Source organism: Bufo gargarizans, chromosome 1 (assembly GCF_014858855.1).
Source record: "Bufo gargarizans isolate SCDJY-AF-19 chromosome 1, ASM1485885v1, whole genome shotgun sequence".
NCBI lineage: Eukaryota > Metazoa > Chordata > Amphibia > Anura > Bufonidae > Bufo > Bufo gargarizans.
Window position 1 is genome coordinate 605,469,076 of NC_058080.1, and position 15,948 is coordinate 605,485,023.

At 43.1% G+C, this 15,948-nt stretch overlaps 1 protein-coding gene across 1 annotated transcript in view; it reads left to right on the forward strand.

Moving 5' to 3' along the window:
- Positions 1 to 310: 310 nt before the first annotated feature.
- The window catches only part of LOX (lysyl oxidase), a 45,829-nt gene continuing 30,191 nt past the window's right edge, over positions 311 to 15,948 (forward strand). Inside the window, exon 1 of the mRNA XM_044282377.1 lies at positions 311 to 1,157. Within this exon, the coding sequence (XP_044138312.1) occupies positions 482 to 1,157 (676 nt within the window). The 5' untranslated portion in view covers positions 311 to 481. The remainder of the gene's footprint in view (positions 1,158 to 15,948) is intronic.

The following is a 15,948-nucleotide window of genomic DNA, read 5'->3' on the forward strand; positions in this document are numbered from 1 at the left end:
TAATTCTGTTTCTATACTCAGTAATGTAGCCTCAAATATCCAAAAATGCAAAGTATAATGCCCCCTTATCATCTATGAAATGAATCTTTACTTATGTGCTAGGTTCTGCTTCATCTGCATGTGTTTCTATATGCTTTCTGGACAGGGGGTCTTGAAGATATGCTAAGCCCCACGTTCTCAATCATATTACATGAACAAATAACAGAGGAGGCAGCCAGCCAATGAATCTTGTATAACTTTTATTAAACATGCCAGAAACTTTAAAAACTCCCATCTCTCCTCCCCTCCCCTCTGTTCACCACTGCAAGCACCAGCAAAACTATAGAAATATGAGAAGTGGCTCACTCGTCTGCTTTGCCTAAAAGACAGAGGTCCTGCTATCCTTTCATTTACAATAACTGCTTCTTGTCTTAGCTTTTTACTTTTTCTCATATGTCCCCTTTTAATTGAAACCTTAATACTTCATATTTTTATTTGGAAAATGGACTCCTTAAAAGTCAGTACACCTTTACTGCATCTAGTTGTCTTCATAATATACTGCATTTTGCAAGGCACCTGTCAACAACACCACAGAATAGCTGGTGGTTCCAACCCTTCATGGAGGCAGAGGGTGCAGTGGCAGAACAATGGGAGAGTATACAGCCTACTGAGCCAGGGCTCTGAGTATCAGCCATCAAGGAGAAGAACTTCTGCATCGGGTTCACCTAACAATCCTTTGCTGCTATTAAGCAGTAGAAATAGTACATCTCCAGGAGCTTCAGTGAGACCACAAGATTCCAGACCTGAAAACCCTCAGACTGAAGTTCGACAAGCCACAAGCACAAATCAGGCAAGTGAGACTGCAAGTCGTCTCTGGTTCCAAGCTGGCAGACCAAGAAGTCAAGGAGAGGATGCTTCTCCTAGACAAAGAAGCAGACAAGAGAGTGCTTCTGACAGGAGACACACTGCTGCTCAACCCAGTCCACAGCCATCACAAAGAGTAAATGCAACTACAAGCAACAGAGGCAGGCTGGAAAGGATGCAAGGAGATGATCCATATAACCCTTACAAGTATGGTAATGATGACAATCCTTATTACAACTACTATGACACCTACGAGAGGCCAAGGCCATCTGATAGACAACGACATGGCTACGGTACCCGGTATCATCAGAATGGTAAGATACAGCAATGCATGGATGAATGTCACTGCATAAAACATAGTCATATTACAGTACACCATGAGAATATTAGCAAAACTACATTTTATTACACGTTTATGTTACTATTTTGATTGATAAAACTGACTAAGGGCTCGTTCACATCAGCGTCGTTGTTTCAATCTGTTAGAAAAGGGGCAAAAAAGAAAAAAACGGTTTATTCATTATCGTGTTAATTGGAATGCGTGTTCCGTAGTATGATTTTGATCTTTTTTTTGTGTGGTACATTACTGTAATAAAAAAGAAAAGAAAAACTGATCAGTTTGTTTCCGTTTTGTCCGTTCGCGATCCGCTATCGTTACAATCCATTTGAAAGAGAACACATGGAGCACTAATTGATGATGTGAACAAGCCCTGAGTCCCCCTGGAGGAAGCGAATGCAAAACAGCATTGGAGTCTCAGGTGCTGCTGTGGTCTGGATCATTGTTATTCCTTAGACTTTGCATTTTTTGCACTTTGACTCATATTCCCCCCTTTTGGGTTATGTTTACTGATTCTCATGCTGGTGTTTTCTCCTGATCATCATGGTTCTGTGTAGGTATAGAGGTAACTTCTGTTTTAATCATGGAATATTTTTTCATCTGGATTTGATACAATGAAAATTATGGGGGAGATTTATCAAGCTGGTGTAAAGTAGAACTGGCTTAGTTGCCCATAGCAACCAATCAGATTCCACCTTTAATTTTTCACAGCTCCTTTGGAAAAAGAAAGGGGGAATCTGATTGGTTGCTATGGGCACCACTTTGATAAATCTCCCCCTATGTTATTTTTTTAAATAATTTAAATATATTGTGTGATGTTTTTTTTGTGGCATATATACGACGCCACGTTGTGGTATTGAGCCTAGCGTGTGTAGAAGAGCCCTGACTTTGAAACAAAACAGAGCCTCAAGGGGGCACACTAGGTCTTACTCTAAATGCAGACAAAATGTGTCAGGCATTACACATCTGTTATACAATTGTAATGTAGATGATAAGAGATTACATCGCACATAAAATGTGCACGTGATGGTGGGGGGTGCTAGGGCTGATTTTGTAATATGATAGATATGGTGCCAGTATCTATAAAGCATCCTACATATACTTCTGTTACTCGTGCATAAATAATCAGCAAGTTTCTCAAGTTCTCTATACTGAACTGAAATATCCAGAGAACATAATAAATCCAGGATGTTCAATTTATTAAGAATTCTTCTAAGTATCCTGCAAGGCAAAGATGAAAAAAAAAACTCTGTGTCCACCAGAATTATCTGAATCTCTAGGGTTTATTATGAATGATACGTGACCATGATGATCTCCAGACATACAAGGTAGATAAAGTATGGGTACAGTAAGAAGGTTCACTTACCAGGGTCTGATGTGAAGATCCAATCTAATCACCAACAGTAAAGATGTCATGGAAGCTACATGGGATTACTCAACCTGCAACTGTTATTCTGTGCCTCACATTATTGGGATTAGTAATCTGAGCAGCATGAGGTTAAAACAAGGTGCATGTAATAATAGTAATGCTTAATACAGCAAAAAAAATCAAAATATAGTTAGACTATTTCTTTAAAGGTCCATTCACGCGTCTGTAAGTGTTTTGCAGTCTGCAAACTTGCGGATCCGCAAAACATGGATACCGGCCGTGTTAGCTCTTGCATTTTGCAGACTGCACATGGCCGGCCCTATGATAAAAATGCCTATTCTTGTCCACAAGATTGTGGACAAGAATAAAACATGCTCTGTCTTTTTTGTGGGGCCAAGTAACGGCACTATGGATGTGGACAGCACACGGTGTGCTGTCCGCATATTTTGCGGCCGCATTGAAATTAATGGGGTTTGCACCCGTTCCACAAAATTGCGGAATGGATGCAGACCCAGAACTACGAATGTGTGAATGGACCCTATGCGGCTATTATTCCAATGGGGGTGCTCCGATTGTTACTGTTAGAAGGTCACTACAATGACAGGCACTGTGGCTGACTCTGGTTATGGTGGCATTATGGTCACTATAATGTGGGAGCTGTGTTTGTCACTGTTGCAGTCATTGCAGGATGCAGTATGGTTATTCTTATAGGGGACACTGTCAGTAGCTCTGTTACGAGGGAACTGTGGTTGTAGTTATAGGAGCACTCTGGTTGTACCTGTCTATTTTGGGAGCACTATAGCTGTCACTGTTATGGTCACTGTTGGGTGGACACTATTGATCACTGTTATTGGGGCACTGTGGCTGATCATTTACACACTCTGATTACAGAACTCCAATGTGACAACTATAACCATAGCTTATATTTGTGTTAGGCTACTTTCACACTTGCGCTTTCCCTTTCCGCCATTAGGATCCATCATAGGATCTCAATAGGGGGGGAAAACACTTCTGTTTTGTCCCCATTCATTGTCAATAGGGACAAAACTGAACTGAACAAAACTGAATGCTCCAGAATGCATTCCTCTCCATGTGGTTGCGTCCCGCTGTAAGCAGCGTTTTTCTGTCCGCGATGTGGTGCGGAGCAAGACGGATCCGTCCTGTCTCACAATGTAAGTCAATGGGGACAGATCCGTTTTCTCTGACACAATAGAAAATGGATCCATCCCTATAGACTTTCAGTGGAGTTCATGACGGATCTGTCTTGGCACTGTTAAAGATAATACAACCGGATCCGTTTATAATGGATGCAGCCGGTTGTATTATCAGAACGGAAGCGTTTTTGATGATCCATGATGGATCCAGCGAAAACACTGGTGTGAAAGTAGCCTCACCCAATATAGCCACAATTGCAGCATCCAATGGGGTTGTAATCCAGCTTTCAGAAATGGGGGGGGGGGGGACGGGGGACACAGTAATGGCCGATATTTGTTACCAGTCAGTTTCCAATACAGAGATTAATAACTTTTAATGAATTGACTAAAGTGCATGACCTGGAGATATACAGTTGCTTCCAAACTGTGAAGCAAACTGTTGCTAATTAGAGATGAGCAAATTGAATCCCATGAAGTGGAATTCGATCCGAAATTCAGGATAAATTCGATTCGCCTAGAAGCCAAATTTCCTAGAGCTTGGTGTCAGCGAATCGATTTAACCTGCAATAGTATAAAAAAAAAAAAAATTAAAACTTACCTCCTCCATTAGCTCGCGACAGGCCGCCAGGTTCCATCTTGTTTGAAGATCTCGGCCAAAATCCCGTGCCGCGCAAGATTACATCATCACGCTGGCCGGCGTGATGATGTAATCTCGCACTGCACAGGATTTCGGCTGAGATCTTCAAGCAAGATGGCGGCGGCCGGCCCTTCGCGAGCAAATGGAGGCGGTAAGTTTAATGAAATTATTGTTAATTAGACACTCATATGCCGCGATCATGTATGAAAGCGACATCTGAGGGGTACAATGATGGGGGCAGCGCTATCGCAGCTTCCTATCATTGCACCGGCAACTTACAAAAAAATGCACTTTATGACGAAGTAATTCGTCACAAAGCGAATTTTTTTCTGAAATTCGTCGAATTAGCCGAATCGAACTTTTAAGAAATTCGCTCATCTCTAGTGCTAATGATTTTGTCCCTGGTATTCGCAAACATACAGAGAGCGTCCTATAAGAGGATTCACATGGTAGTTCAACATGAACGATCACTTGGTCTATCAGAAGGAAAATAGTTGCATCTCAATACTGTTTTTTAACACAATGGTCAGATACTGATCTGGTATCTTAAAGCAAGTGGAAAGGACAAGGGGCAACAAGAACTATCAGGGTATAACAGAAATCAGTGGAAGGAGCTCAGCATGGTGAGCAAGGTCACAGCTTAGGCTACTTTCACACTAGCATTTCTATTTTCCGGTATTGAGATCCGTCATAGGTTTAACTCTTAATGTAGCCATGTACATTAGATGAATGTTGGCCATCAAATGTGACTTCCATCTCTCCCCCAATGGCACATGTTGGGGAAAGAAGGGTAGAGCAGTTGGATTTCAACATGCCCAATTCTTTTGGTATCAAGAGGTGTCTGTAAGTGGCTTATTCCTCTCTCCCAACTGAGAACACATGTGGTTGAGTCAAGTATGTATATATATGGGGGGAGGGGGCTGGAAGGAACAGCTGTCAGCCAAGGAATCTTGTATGGCTAGATTCAAAGGGTTAAACAGCAATTCATCCAGATAATATTCCACCTATTTTCCATGTTGCTGTGCTGATATTAATTCAAGTTGCCCCATGCCCCTATGCAGTATCGGTAATTTCCCTGTGCTGTCTATAGCTACCTTCTACCTCTTGAGATATTGGCAGACTATCTACAGGAACTCATGACCTGACCACCTCAATTGCATTTTATAGAAATTAATGGGGTGTCTATGCAGCCGTCTGGAAGTTGTCCTATTTGGAACTACTCCAAATATATTTCTGAGTAGATACAAACTTTTATGAATGGCAGAAGGCACTAGGCATCAAGAGTTGCTGCTTGACTATCACACGTTTGCAGGCTGCAAACCTTGTTTTCAGCTTTTGCTCTATTATTAGGTGAATTTGCCAATAAAAATGAAATATATGCTATTTTTAGAGACGGTTAGAAAATGTGTTTAGATGTAAGGAACTGTGTTTTGGGAGATTTAGCGCAGTGCCTGTAAATAGCAAACCTCCTTGAATGGAAAACAACAGATCACTTTGGCGCAGACACTAAAACAGTAGGGAACTGCCGAAAGTTGTGAAATACAGCTCTTGATGAGACTGAACTGATGAAGCACACGATCAGTATAAGTTGTATATTATATAGATTACATTTAGTTCCAAAATACAAAAGCTGTAAGCAGAGCAGAAAAGATCACTGTCACGTACTGATGTGGGAGGGAACACCACACCGACAACAGTAGGGAAGGGAAAAGGAACTAGGCCTCAAAGGGAAACGGTCATCACCTATGGAAACCCTAATCCTAGCCCTGACTCCTATCCGTATGAATGGACCTCGAGGGTAAGAATGTTCATACACTGGAACCTAAGACCCTGGAAACCCTGAATAGCCCTGGAGTAGTGTCTGGCTTGAGACGGCCTGTTCCTCCCAATATGAAAGAACCAGCCTCTCCCTGAAGCCTAGTAACAAAAAAAAAAGAGGGGAAACAACAAAATATGAAAAGGAAGTAACACTTAAGTAGAAGTAAATGGACGAGCAGGAATTCAGAAGAGGAGCACACACCAGCACTTCCACTACCAAACTTAAGCTATTAACCGCATAGCATGATGGGTATAGCCAGACTAAATAGAGGAGCAGTAATGACCACTAAGCTACACCTGAGACAAGAGGTGTGGTCATACTAGCAACAACACTGAAAACAAGTGATACCAAAGAGGCTGTCAGATCACATCACATGCAGCCAGTCTCTTAGATCTTCTGACACCTGTCACGTTAGAGACCGTGACACTCACCCTCCATTAAGTACAGGGATAGCCATTTGGCTTACCATGGTCACACTTGCTAATTTGGAGGCAGAACTATTGCCCATAATTCAGGGATGGGGAGGTAAGTGCAAAAAAATTGCACTTCCTATTCAGAGTGGCGCATATTCACAGAAGTACTTTGATTTAACATTTTTATTTGAAGATAGGTTCTCCTTAAAGGGGTTTTCCAAGATAGGTCATCAGTATCTGATCAGCGGGGGTCCGACACCCAGGACCCCGCCGATCAGCTGTTTGAGAAGGTACCAGCTCTTCTGTGACCATTGTATGGCGGTTGTGCTTGGCATCGCATCTCAGCCTCATTCACTTCAATGAAGCTGAGGGCAATACAAAGCACAGCCACAATACAATGTACGGCACTGTGCTTGGTCAACAAGGAGACCCCCACCGATCTGACCTATCCTGAGAATAGGTCATCAGTATCAAAATCCCAGAAAATCCATTTAAAGGGCATCTAGCAGCAGATTTGTCCTATGAAACTGGCTGACCTGTTTCATGTTTGCTTGGCAGCTGAAGACATCTGTGTTGGTCCCATGTTCATATGTGCCTGCAATGCTGAGAAAAATCCAGCCACTTCTGCATTGACTTCTATGGGGAGAGCTCCTGGTGTTAATCATCTAATAGGGCTCAATGAATCATACCCAACTCTTTTGGGGAGCTTTTCTTATTACGTGGTAATTGATCATTTTGTGTGAAAGATGTAGCCATCCTTTAACATAGTTTTCTTACCAGAGACATTTATGGCATATTCACATGATATAAAAAGCGAGGCTGTTATTGAATTTTTTTTTATCTTTTATTAAATTACATAGCACAATCAATGCAGGTCAAGTCAAAAGGGATAGGACAAGAAGAACCGAGCCTCTAGGGGGCTCAACAATGTGGAGAATCACACTTGAGGAAAGTTGCACCCCGAGCAGTCACGATAACAACAGTTTGGGGGGGCAGATGACAGTGGAGTAGTGGGAGGTGCCAATACCTATCCCCACAACCATGGAAAATACCATCCAATCTGTCCTGGCATCCCCCATGAAAAACCAAGGTGGATGATGGGACAGCGGCTGTATAATAGTGCGACTGATGGTTGCTGTTATAGTAACTAATGCCGCCCGTCCAACCCACACAGAGTCTCACGTTACATACCCATGTTGTTGCTGCTCATTGGTGACAATGGATCCCCAAGTGCCTCAACCTCGCCACGTGTTTCGCCACGTAGGCTTCGTCAGGAGGTACATTCAACACTAAGACAAATTGGGCATATAAAAACAAAAGGGGAGGGATCAATCATTTACCTACCACGATCACCTGCATCGGGGGACGATCTTACGCGGTCCCGCCCATGATGTGTGGATGCTTCCTTCAGCGCCTCCTGATTGGAGCACATCCGGATAGCAGCCACACAGCGCTAACCACGTGATCGCGAGGTGATCACCTGATCCCGACGTCATCATCACATGATCCTCTCAAAGGTCCTTCAACCCTGATCACAAATCATACATCCTAGGATCTTTTGCGCTTATGCACACTCTAAGGGGCCCTGTGACCATCAGCTGTCAGTCGATCGTGACTCCAGCATTCTGTGACCATCCCGAAGGTCCCGCAGTCCCCACTGCAATATCCTCAGGTACATAATCCTTTAATCACATATATACATTATGAAATCACTAACCAAATCATGAGGATCGCATGGTAAAGTCATCAAAAACCAAAATACAGAGAAGAAACATACCATAATTCATCATCCAAAAGTGCATGTATATATATATGTTTAAAGCTATCTCATGAGACAGTGCCTACAGAAATAAACTCTATCCCTAGACCCAGATCACATACACCCCATCATAGATCCCATCATCCTACTATGCTGATCAATTAATAAACATTGCATTGGTTAAAAAGACCCTCATGTTGCGAGGGATAAAGTGCTACAAGGAAACAAGTTAGAAAACCTCTGCTGGCAACTAAGTGCCAAAAAACGATTAAATATGTGCATACGTGCTACAAAGATACAATAAATCTGTGCTGGCAAATAAATGCCAGGATACATATATAATTGATAGATTGCAGCGACACCGACCGACCGCCAGTGACCAGCAGCAGAAAAATCGACCCCAGGGTTACCCAGATGTCGAATCCTCCGCTGCTGACAGTGGCTAGTCAGTGCCGCCCAAACCACAAATGAGAAGGTCAGCTGTCCAAGTGAAAGATGGAGTGGGACACCCCGTTGCGGTGGTCCAGACCCCTCACACCCAGACAGCCATACTCTGTGATCACATATAATTGATAAATTACTGCGACATCGACCACCAGTGATCAGCAGCAGAAAACTCGACCCTAAAACACCTGGATGTCGAATTCTCCTCTGCCATCAGTGGCAAGTCGGTGCCGCCCAACAACAAGTGAAAGGGTCAGCTGTCCACGTGGAAGACAGGAGTGGGACACCACCACGGGGTGGCCCAGTCCTCTAACACAAAGGCATACCCTATAGTAAGGTGTGTACTGTGCTATGATACATTGTAAAGTCCATAGTTGATTCAGTGACCACCAGTGTTGACATAATATTAACCACCAATGTTATCATAATGTAAGCAGTGTCGCCGTACAACGGGCGGTGGTTAAAAGCCCCGATACTGTCAACACTTCCCCACCATAAGTGGACAACAGTGCTGGAGGATGTTTCTTCACTGGCAGTTGATGACAATCCATCGTAAGGACACGGTCCAAATCTCCATTCAGTTAACGTGATTTGGTTAACAGGCTCACTCGTGGCTGTCATACCATCATATCCCCCTCCATCTCAAGTATCTCTAAACGAAAATGAAAACACATATTAAAAATCTTATATGCCCACATATAAAATTCACGTCTTACAGAAAGGATTTGAAGCTATTGTATTTGTTTAATCCAACTGGAACCACAGTATCTAGCAATGTAATCCACTTAGTTTCCTTTTGTAGTAATGCTTTTTTTGCACTCCCAACCTCACTTTATCAATCCCTCTTACCCTCAGGACTGCTGGGATCCCTATTGTGGCACTTAAAGAAGTGTCGCGGCACAGATTGTAACTCTTCCACGTCCTGATCTTCACATTGTGAGGCTGTGCTGATTTTGCTAGCATGTTCCAATATCCGAGTTTTCAAGGTTCTAGTTGTCATGCCGATATAAATCAATCGGCATGGACAAGTCAACCAATATACAACTCTCTCTGTGGTACAGGTTATGTAATGTACAATCTTAAACTCCGTGTCCCCGGAGGCGTCATAGAAAGTGGTGGAACTTTCCATATAAATACACGCAGCGCACTTGCCACAGGCTCTCGAACCCCACGGGGGACCCTTACACCCAAAGATTCCTCTTGGAATATCTGCTACATAATGACTTCTCGTCAGGATGTCCCGTAGAGTTTTAGACCTTCTCCATGAAATTTGAGGATAATTGGGTGGGACGACCGCAGATCCCTATCTGTCAGTAACACTGACCAATGTCTCTTCATAATCTCCTGTATTGTATGCCATTCGCTGTTAAATGGAGTAATGAATCTTACCGAACTATCTTTTTGTTGTTCTGATCGTTTCTTCCTAGACAGAAGGGCATCTCTCGTCTTGGTTTTAGCCATCTCATAACCTCTTCTGACCATTCCCATCTGATACTCTCTGTCTAGGAATTGATTGGTAAGTCCAGGGATTGTTGTTCAGACTTCCTGTGTACATCCATCACGATGGGCTTCCTGTGTACATCCATCACGATCATACCCCTACTCTCCTTGATGATTATATCCAGGAAGTCCACTTCCAGTGGACTGTACTTCCAGGTAAATTTGATGTTACGATCATTGAGATTGAGGCCCACCAAGAAGTCATCAAACTGCAATGTGGAGCCCTGCCAGATAAAAAACACGTCGTCGATATACCTCGACCAGAGCAGAGCCGCGTCGAAACCCACTGAATTCTGGACGATTTCTCCCTCCCACAGCCCCAGGAACAAATTAGCATATGAGGGCGTGCAGGGCGCCCCCATCGCAGTTCCCCAGAGATGTAGGAAGAAGAGATCCTTGAACAGGAAATAATTAAGGGTTAATAAAAATTCTAATAATTTCAAAATCAATTCAATGAGATCATCGTCCAGATTTGTCATGGAAAGAAAATATCTCGACGCCCTCAAGCCCTGGTCGTGGCATATCGACGTGTACAGGGACTCCACGTCGCAGGTGACCAAAAGCATATCATCCTCCAAGTACAGTCCATCTAATCGCCTTAGCATGTCTGACGTATCTTGTACAAACAATGGTAGGGTCTCCACACAGCCCTTAAGGTAAAAATCAATAAACTTCCCAATGTTGGCACAAAGTCCACCAATCCCCAAGACGATGGCTCGTCCTGGTGGATTGGTGGCATTCTTGCGCACCTTGGGCAGCAGATACAATGTGGGGCTGACCGGAGACTCCACATCAAACCCTCCATCATTTTGGGGCTGATTACATTATTTACCACTGCCTCATGCAGCAGCATATATAGTTCTGCCTGGTACTTGACAGAGGTATTCCTATCCAGGCGCATATAGCAGGATCTATCATTAAGTTGCCTGAAGACTTCCTGCTCATATAACTGCACCGGCCAGATCACAACGTTGCCCCCCTTGTCCGCTTGTTTGATTACTACCTCTTTGAGAGATTTTAATTCCCTCAGTGCTTTACTTTGTGGTGAGGTCAGATTGTCTCTATATTTCCTTGATGTAATTTTCTTAAAATATTGCTTTACCAATTTGGTAAAGATATCCACCACTGGACATAGGGATCTGGGGGGAAAGGTCTGTGATCTCCGGTGCAAATGTACAGGAGTCGTTGTCCGCAGCTGACCCTCCTGTTCGTCTAAAAGGGACATCAGATCTTGCATCGCTTGTTGTTCAGTTACAGTCATAGGTGCTGACTTATCCTCCCTCTTATTAAAGTGTTTCTTCAAAAGTTACTTACGGGAAAAGAGTTCAAGATCCTTAACTGCCTCAAAGAAGTAAAATTTCCCCGTAGGGGAAAAGGTCAGACGCTTTTGTAACACCTGTATCTGAGGAACACTCATAGTAATATTAGATAAATTAATTACCTTCAATTCTTGGATTTCTTGTCCTTGTTGCTGGTGTTCCCGTTTGTTCTCTTCTATGATGCGGTGCGCAGATTGTACTTGTCTCTGTCTACGTCTGGACCTCGCCCAGATTTTGGACGCTCCCCTGAAAAAGGCTGTCCACATTCCTCTTCAGAAGTGACAGAGTTGCTCGATATGGACCGTCTTCTATCCCACGTTTTCTGCCACCTAAAAACTTTATTCCTTGGGTAATCTCTCAGATCCCGCTGAAATTCAGGGCATTAATTGTTTGAATCTCTTTTTCACACTTGACCAGGTCCTGCTCCACAACTCTGTCAAATGCCTCCAGCTCTTCCTTAGTCAGCGCTTGTTGGATCTTATCTTTCAGGCAGTCAATCTCTTTCTCAACAATTTCAAGGATCTGCGGTCGGCCCCAATCAACAACTCCACCAAGGTCTGGGAACACCTGGTGACAGCTGACCCTTTCACTTGTTGTTGGACGGCACCGACTTGCCACTGATGGCAGCGGAGGATTCAACATCCAGGTGTTTTAGGGTCTAGTTTTCTGCTGCTGATCACTGGTGGTCGATGTCGCAGTAATTTATCAATTATATGTGATCACAGGGTATGGCTGCCTGGGTGTCAGGGGTCTGGGCCACCGCAACGGGGTGTCCCACTCTATCTTTCACTTGGACAGCTGACCCTCTCATTTGTGGTTTGGGCGGCACTGACTTGCCACTGTCGGCAGCGGAGGATTCGACATCTGGGTAACCCTGGGGTCGATTTTTCTGCTGCTGGTCACTGGCGGTCGGTGTCGCTGCGATCTATCAATTATATATGTATCCTGGCATTTTTTTGCCAGCACAGATTTATTGTATCTTTGTAGCACGTATGCACATATTTAATCGTTTTTTGGCACTTAGCTGCCAGCAGAGGTTTTCTAACTTGTTTCCTTGTAGCACTTATGCACTTTATCCCTCGCAACACGAGGGTCTTTTTAACCAATGCAATGTTTATTAATTGATCAGCATAGTAGGATGATGGGATCTATGATGGGGTGTATGTGATCTGGGTCTAGGGATAGAGTTTATTTCTGTAGGCACTGTCTCATGAGATGGCTATAAACATTATATATATGCACTTTTGGATGATGAATTATGGTATGTTTCCTCTCTGTATTTTGGTTTTTGATGACTTTACCATGCGATCCTCATGATTTGGTTAGTGATTTCATAATGTATATATATGATTAAAGGATTATGTACCTGAGGATATTGCAGTGGGGACTGCGGGACCTTCGGGATGGTCACAGAATGCTGGAGTCACGATCGACTGACAGCTGATGGTCACAGGGCCCCTTAGAGTGTGCATAAGCGCAAAAGATCCTAGGATGTATGATTTGTGATCGGGGTTGAAGGACCTTTGAGAGGATTATGTAATGATGACGTCGGGATCAGGTGACCACCTCGCGATCACGTGGTTAGGGGTGACGCGGCCGGCGCATGCGCTGTGTGGCTACTATCCGGACGTGCTCCAATCAGGAGGCGCTGAAGGAAGCACCCACACATCATGGGCGGGACCGCGTAAGATCGTCCCCCGATGCAAGTGATCGTGGTAGGTAAATGATTGATCCCTCCCCTTTTGTCTTTATATACCCAACTTGTCTTAGTGTTGAATGTACCTCCTGACGAAGCCTACGTGGCGATACACGTGTTGAGGTTGAGGCACTTGGGGATCCATTGTCACCAATGAGCAGCAACAACATGGGTATGTAACATGAGACTCGGTGTGGGTTGAACGGGCGGCATTAGTTACTATCACAGCAACCATCAGTCACACTATTATACAGCTGCTGTCCCATCATCCACCTGGGTTTTTCATGGGGGATGCCAGGACAGATTGGATGGTATTTTCCATGGTTGTGGGGATAGGTATTGGCACCTCCCACTACTCCACTGTCATCTGCCCCCCCAAACTGTTGTTATCTTGACTGCTCGGGGTGCAACTTTCCTCAAGTGTGGCACCTCCCACTACTCTACTGTCATCTGCCCCCCCAAACTGTTGTTATCTTGACTGCTCGGGGTGCAACTTTCCTCAAGTGTGATTCTCCACATTGTTGAGCCCCCTAGAGGCTCGGTTCTTCTTGTCCTATCCCTTTTGACTTGACCTGTATTGATTGTACTATGTAATTTAATAAAAGATATATTTTTTATGAATAACATCCTCGCTTTTTTGGTGTTTGCTTGTGGTTGCTTTGAGGATTTGTATGTTATTGGTGTGGGTTGTTGTAGGTTTAATATTCACATGATATGCCAGTAATGTCTTAATGGTGGGGGTCTCTGCTCTGAGATTTTCAATTTTTGCAAGTGTGTTACCCTTGGCTTAGTTATAGGAGACAGCTGTGGCTGTTTCTGTATCCCCTATAGACTACAGTGGCAAAAGTTGCGTAGATGCGCAGTGTTCCCACTGTAAGTGGTTAAAGTGTTTAATGTCAATGTATTTCGTGCATTATATTCTGTGCACTATGTCCCATAGGCTGTGTATGGAGTGGGGGGTTTCCTAGTTATTGTAGCTAGGCAGGGCTGGCTCCACTCTTTTCTATCTAGGAGGAAGTCAGTTCAGATATCTAAAGATAAGTCCTTAAAGAGAACAGCCTATTGTGATGAGGGATATGCCTCAATTCCTAAAACATTTTAGACCATATTTATGTATTTTGTGGGACTCCCCAAGAATATCAGAAAGAAGGGTGTAGGGCTTTCAACTTGCCATCTGTGCATCTGATTTACTACAGATTTCCGCCTGTAGTCCTGTTTAATAGCAACTGTTCAGATGTTCCAAATTCCTCAACAGGTGTGTTGGGTAGTAACATGCACCCTAAACTAGAATTACATTGGAATACCATGGAGCAGTATACACTGTATATTGTAAGTCTTGCTGTGGTGAACTAGAGATCATTACAAGGGTTGTTGGTTTAGAATAAAAAAAATAAAAAATAAAGTAAGTATTTACTCAGCATTGTCTAAAGTCAATCTGTCCTGCAATGTAGTATCCGCAGTATTCTAGGGATAATGTTATGCATGCTTTATTGTTGTTCTTTTATATGTTAAAACCAATAAAAAGACTATTGAAAATAAAAATAAAAACTTTGAAATATCCTCCTGGGGTGTATTCAGAGAAAATGCATGCAGATTTCCATGCCTGTGGATTTTACAAGCCAAACTTGTCAATTTAATGTGTTTCACCTGCTAAAAATGTAACTGCATTGAAAACAGCAGCAGAAATGCATGTTTTTTCTGCAATTTTAAATGCACCCAGCTACACAATCTGAATACACCCTTAGAGGAGTCATACAGTTAATAAAGAGGGTTCCCCTATTTTGGACCTTTATCTACTAGCCAAAAAATAAAAGTGGCTATAAAAAGCTTTTCTCGTTCTGGAGAAAACCAGCTGATTGATTTTAGTAGAAACTGTGTAATGATTTATTCCCCTGTTGGGGCGTTGCAGGGGAACTAAATACTACTGGTGGGGTCCCTCATTCACTGGGAGGTCATACCGTTGGGATCAGCTCATCTTTGGCGTCCTCTCTAGCAAGAAGAGATCAAGCATAGGAGAGAACACAGGTGGCTCTGTCTAATTTATTTAAACACAGTCTTGCAATGACGTAGTAAGAAGACCGTCACTCGCAGGATTTTCAATTTAGGAATTCGATTTATTGGTCACATATTATTTCATAGTGACGCGTTTCAGCACTTACAGACTTTAAATAGACAAAGGAAATATAGGGGAACTGACCTCATTAGTAAAGCTCCTCCCCCTCATTGACAATAGTAGTCATATCATCGAAGTTTTGTAATACGATATAATCCAATATGTTAAGCAATCAATCCCGCTGGGGAAAAAGTAAAAAAAAAATGTATAAACTTTATATGAGCAGGATGCCTCATGGGAAGCAAGACACATTGTATTCACGATTGAGGCCCCTTGGCTCCATCGTTTGTAAACCATGGATCCAGTAGGCCTCTCTTTTTAGTAACATTTTATTTCTGTCGCCCCCACGACGGGGTAACGAATAATCTGATACCGTAAATGTGAAATGTTATGGTTTTTTTTCGTGGAAATGAAAGGGTATTGGAAGCAATAGGCTTCCTTTTCTGATAGTAGATTTGTGCTTACTTAGTCTGTCCTTCATTCTCATAGAGGTTTCCCCCATATATAATAATCCACATGGACACTTAAGAATGTAAATCACAAAT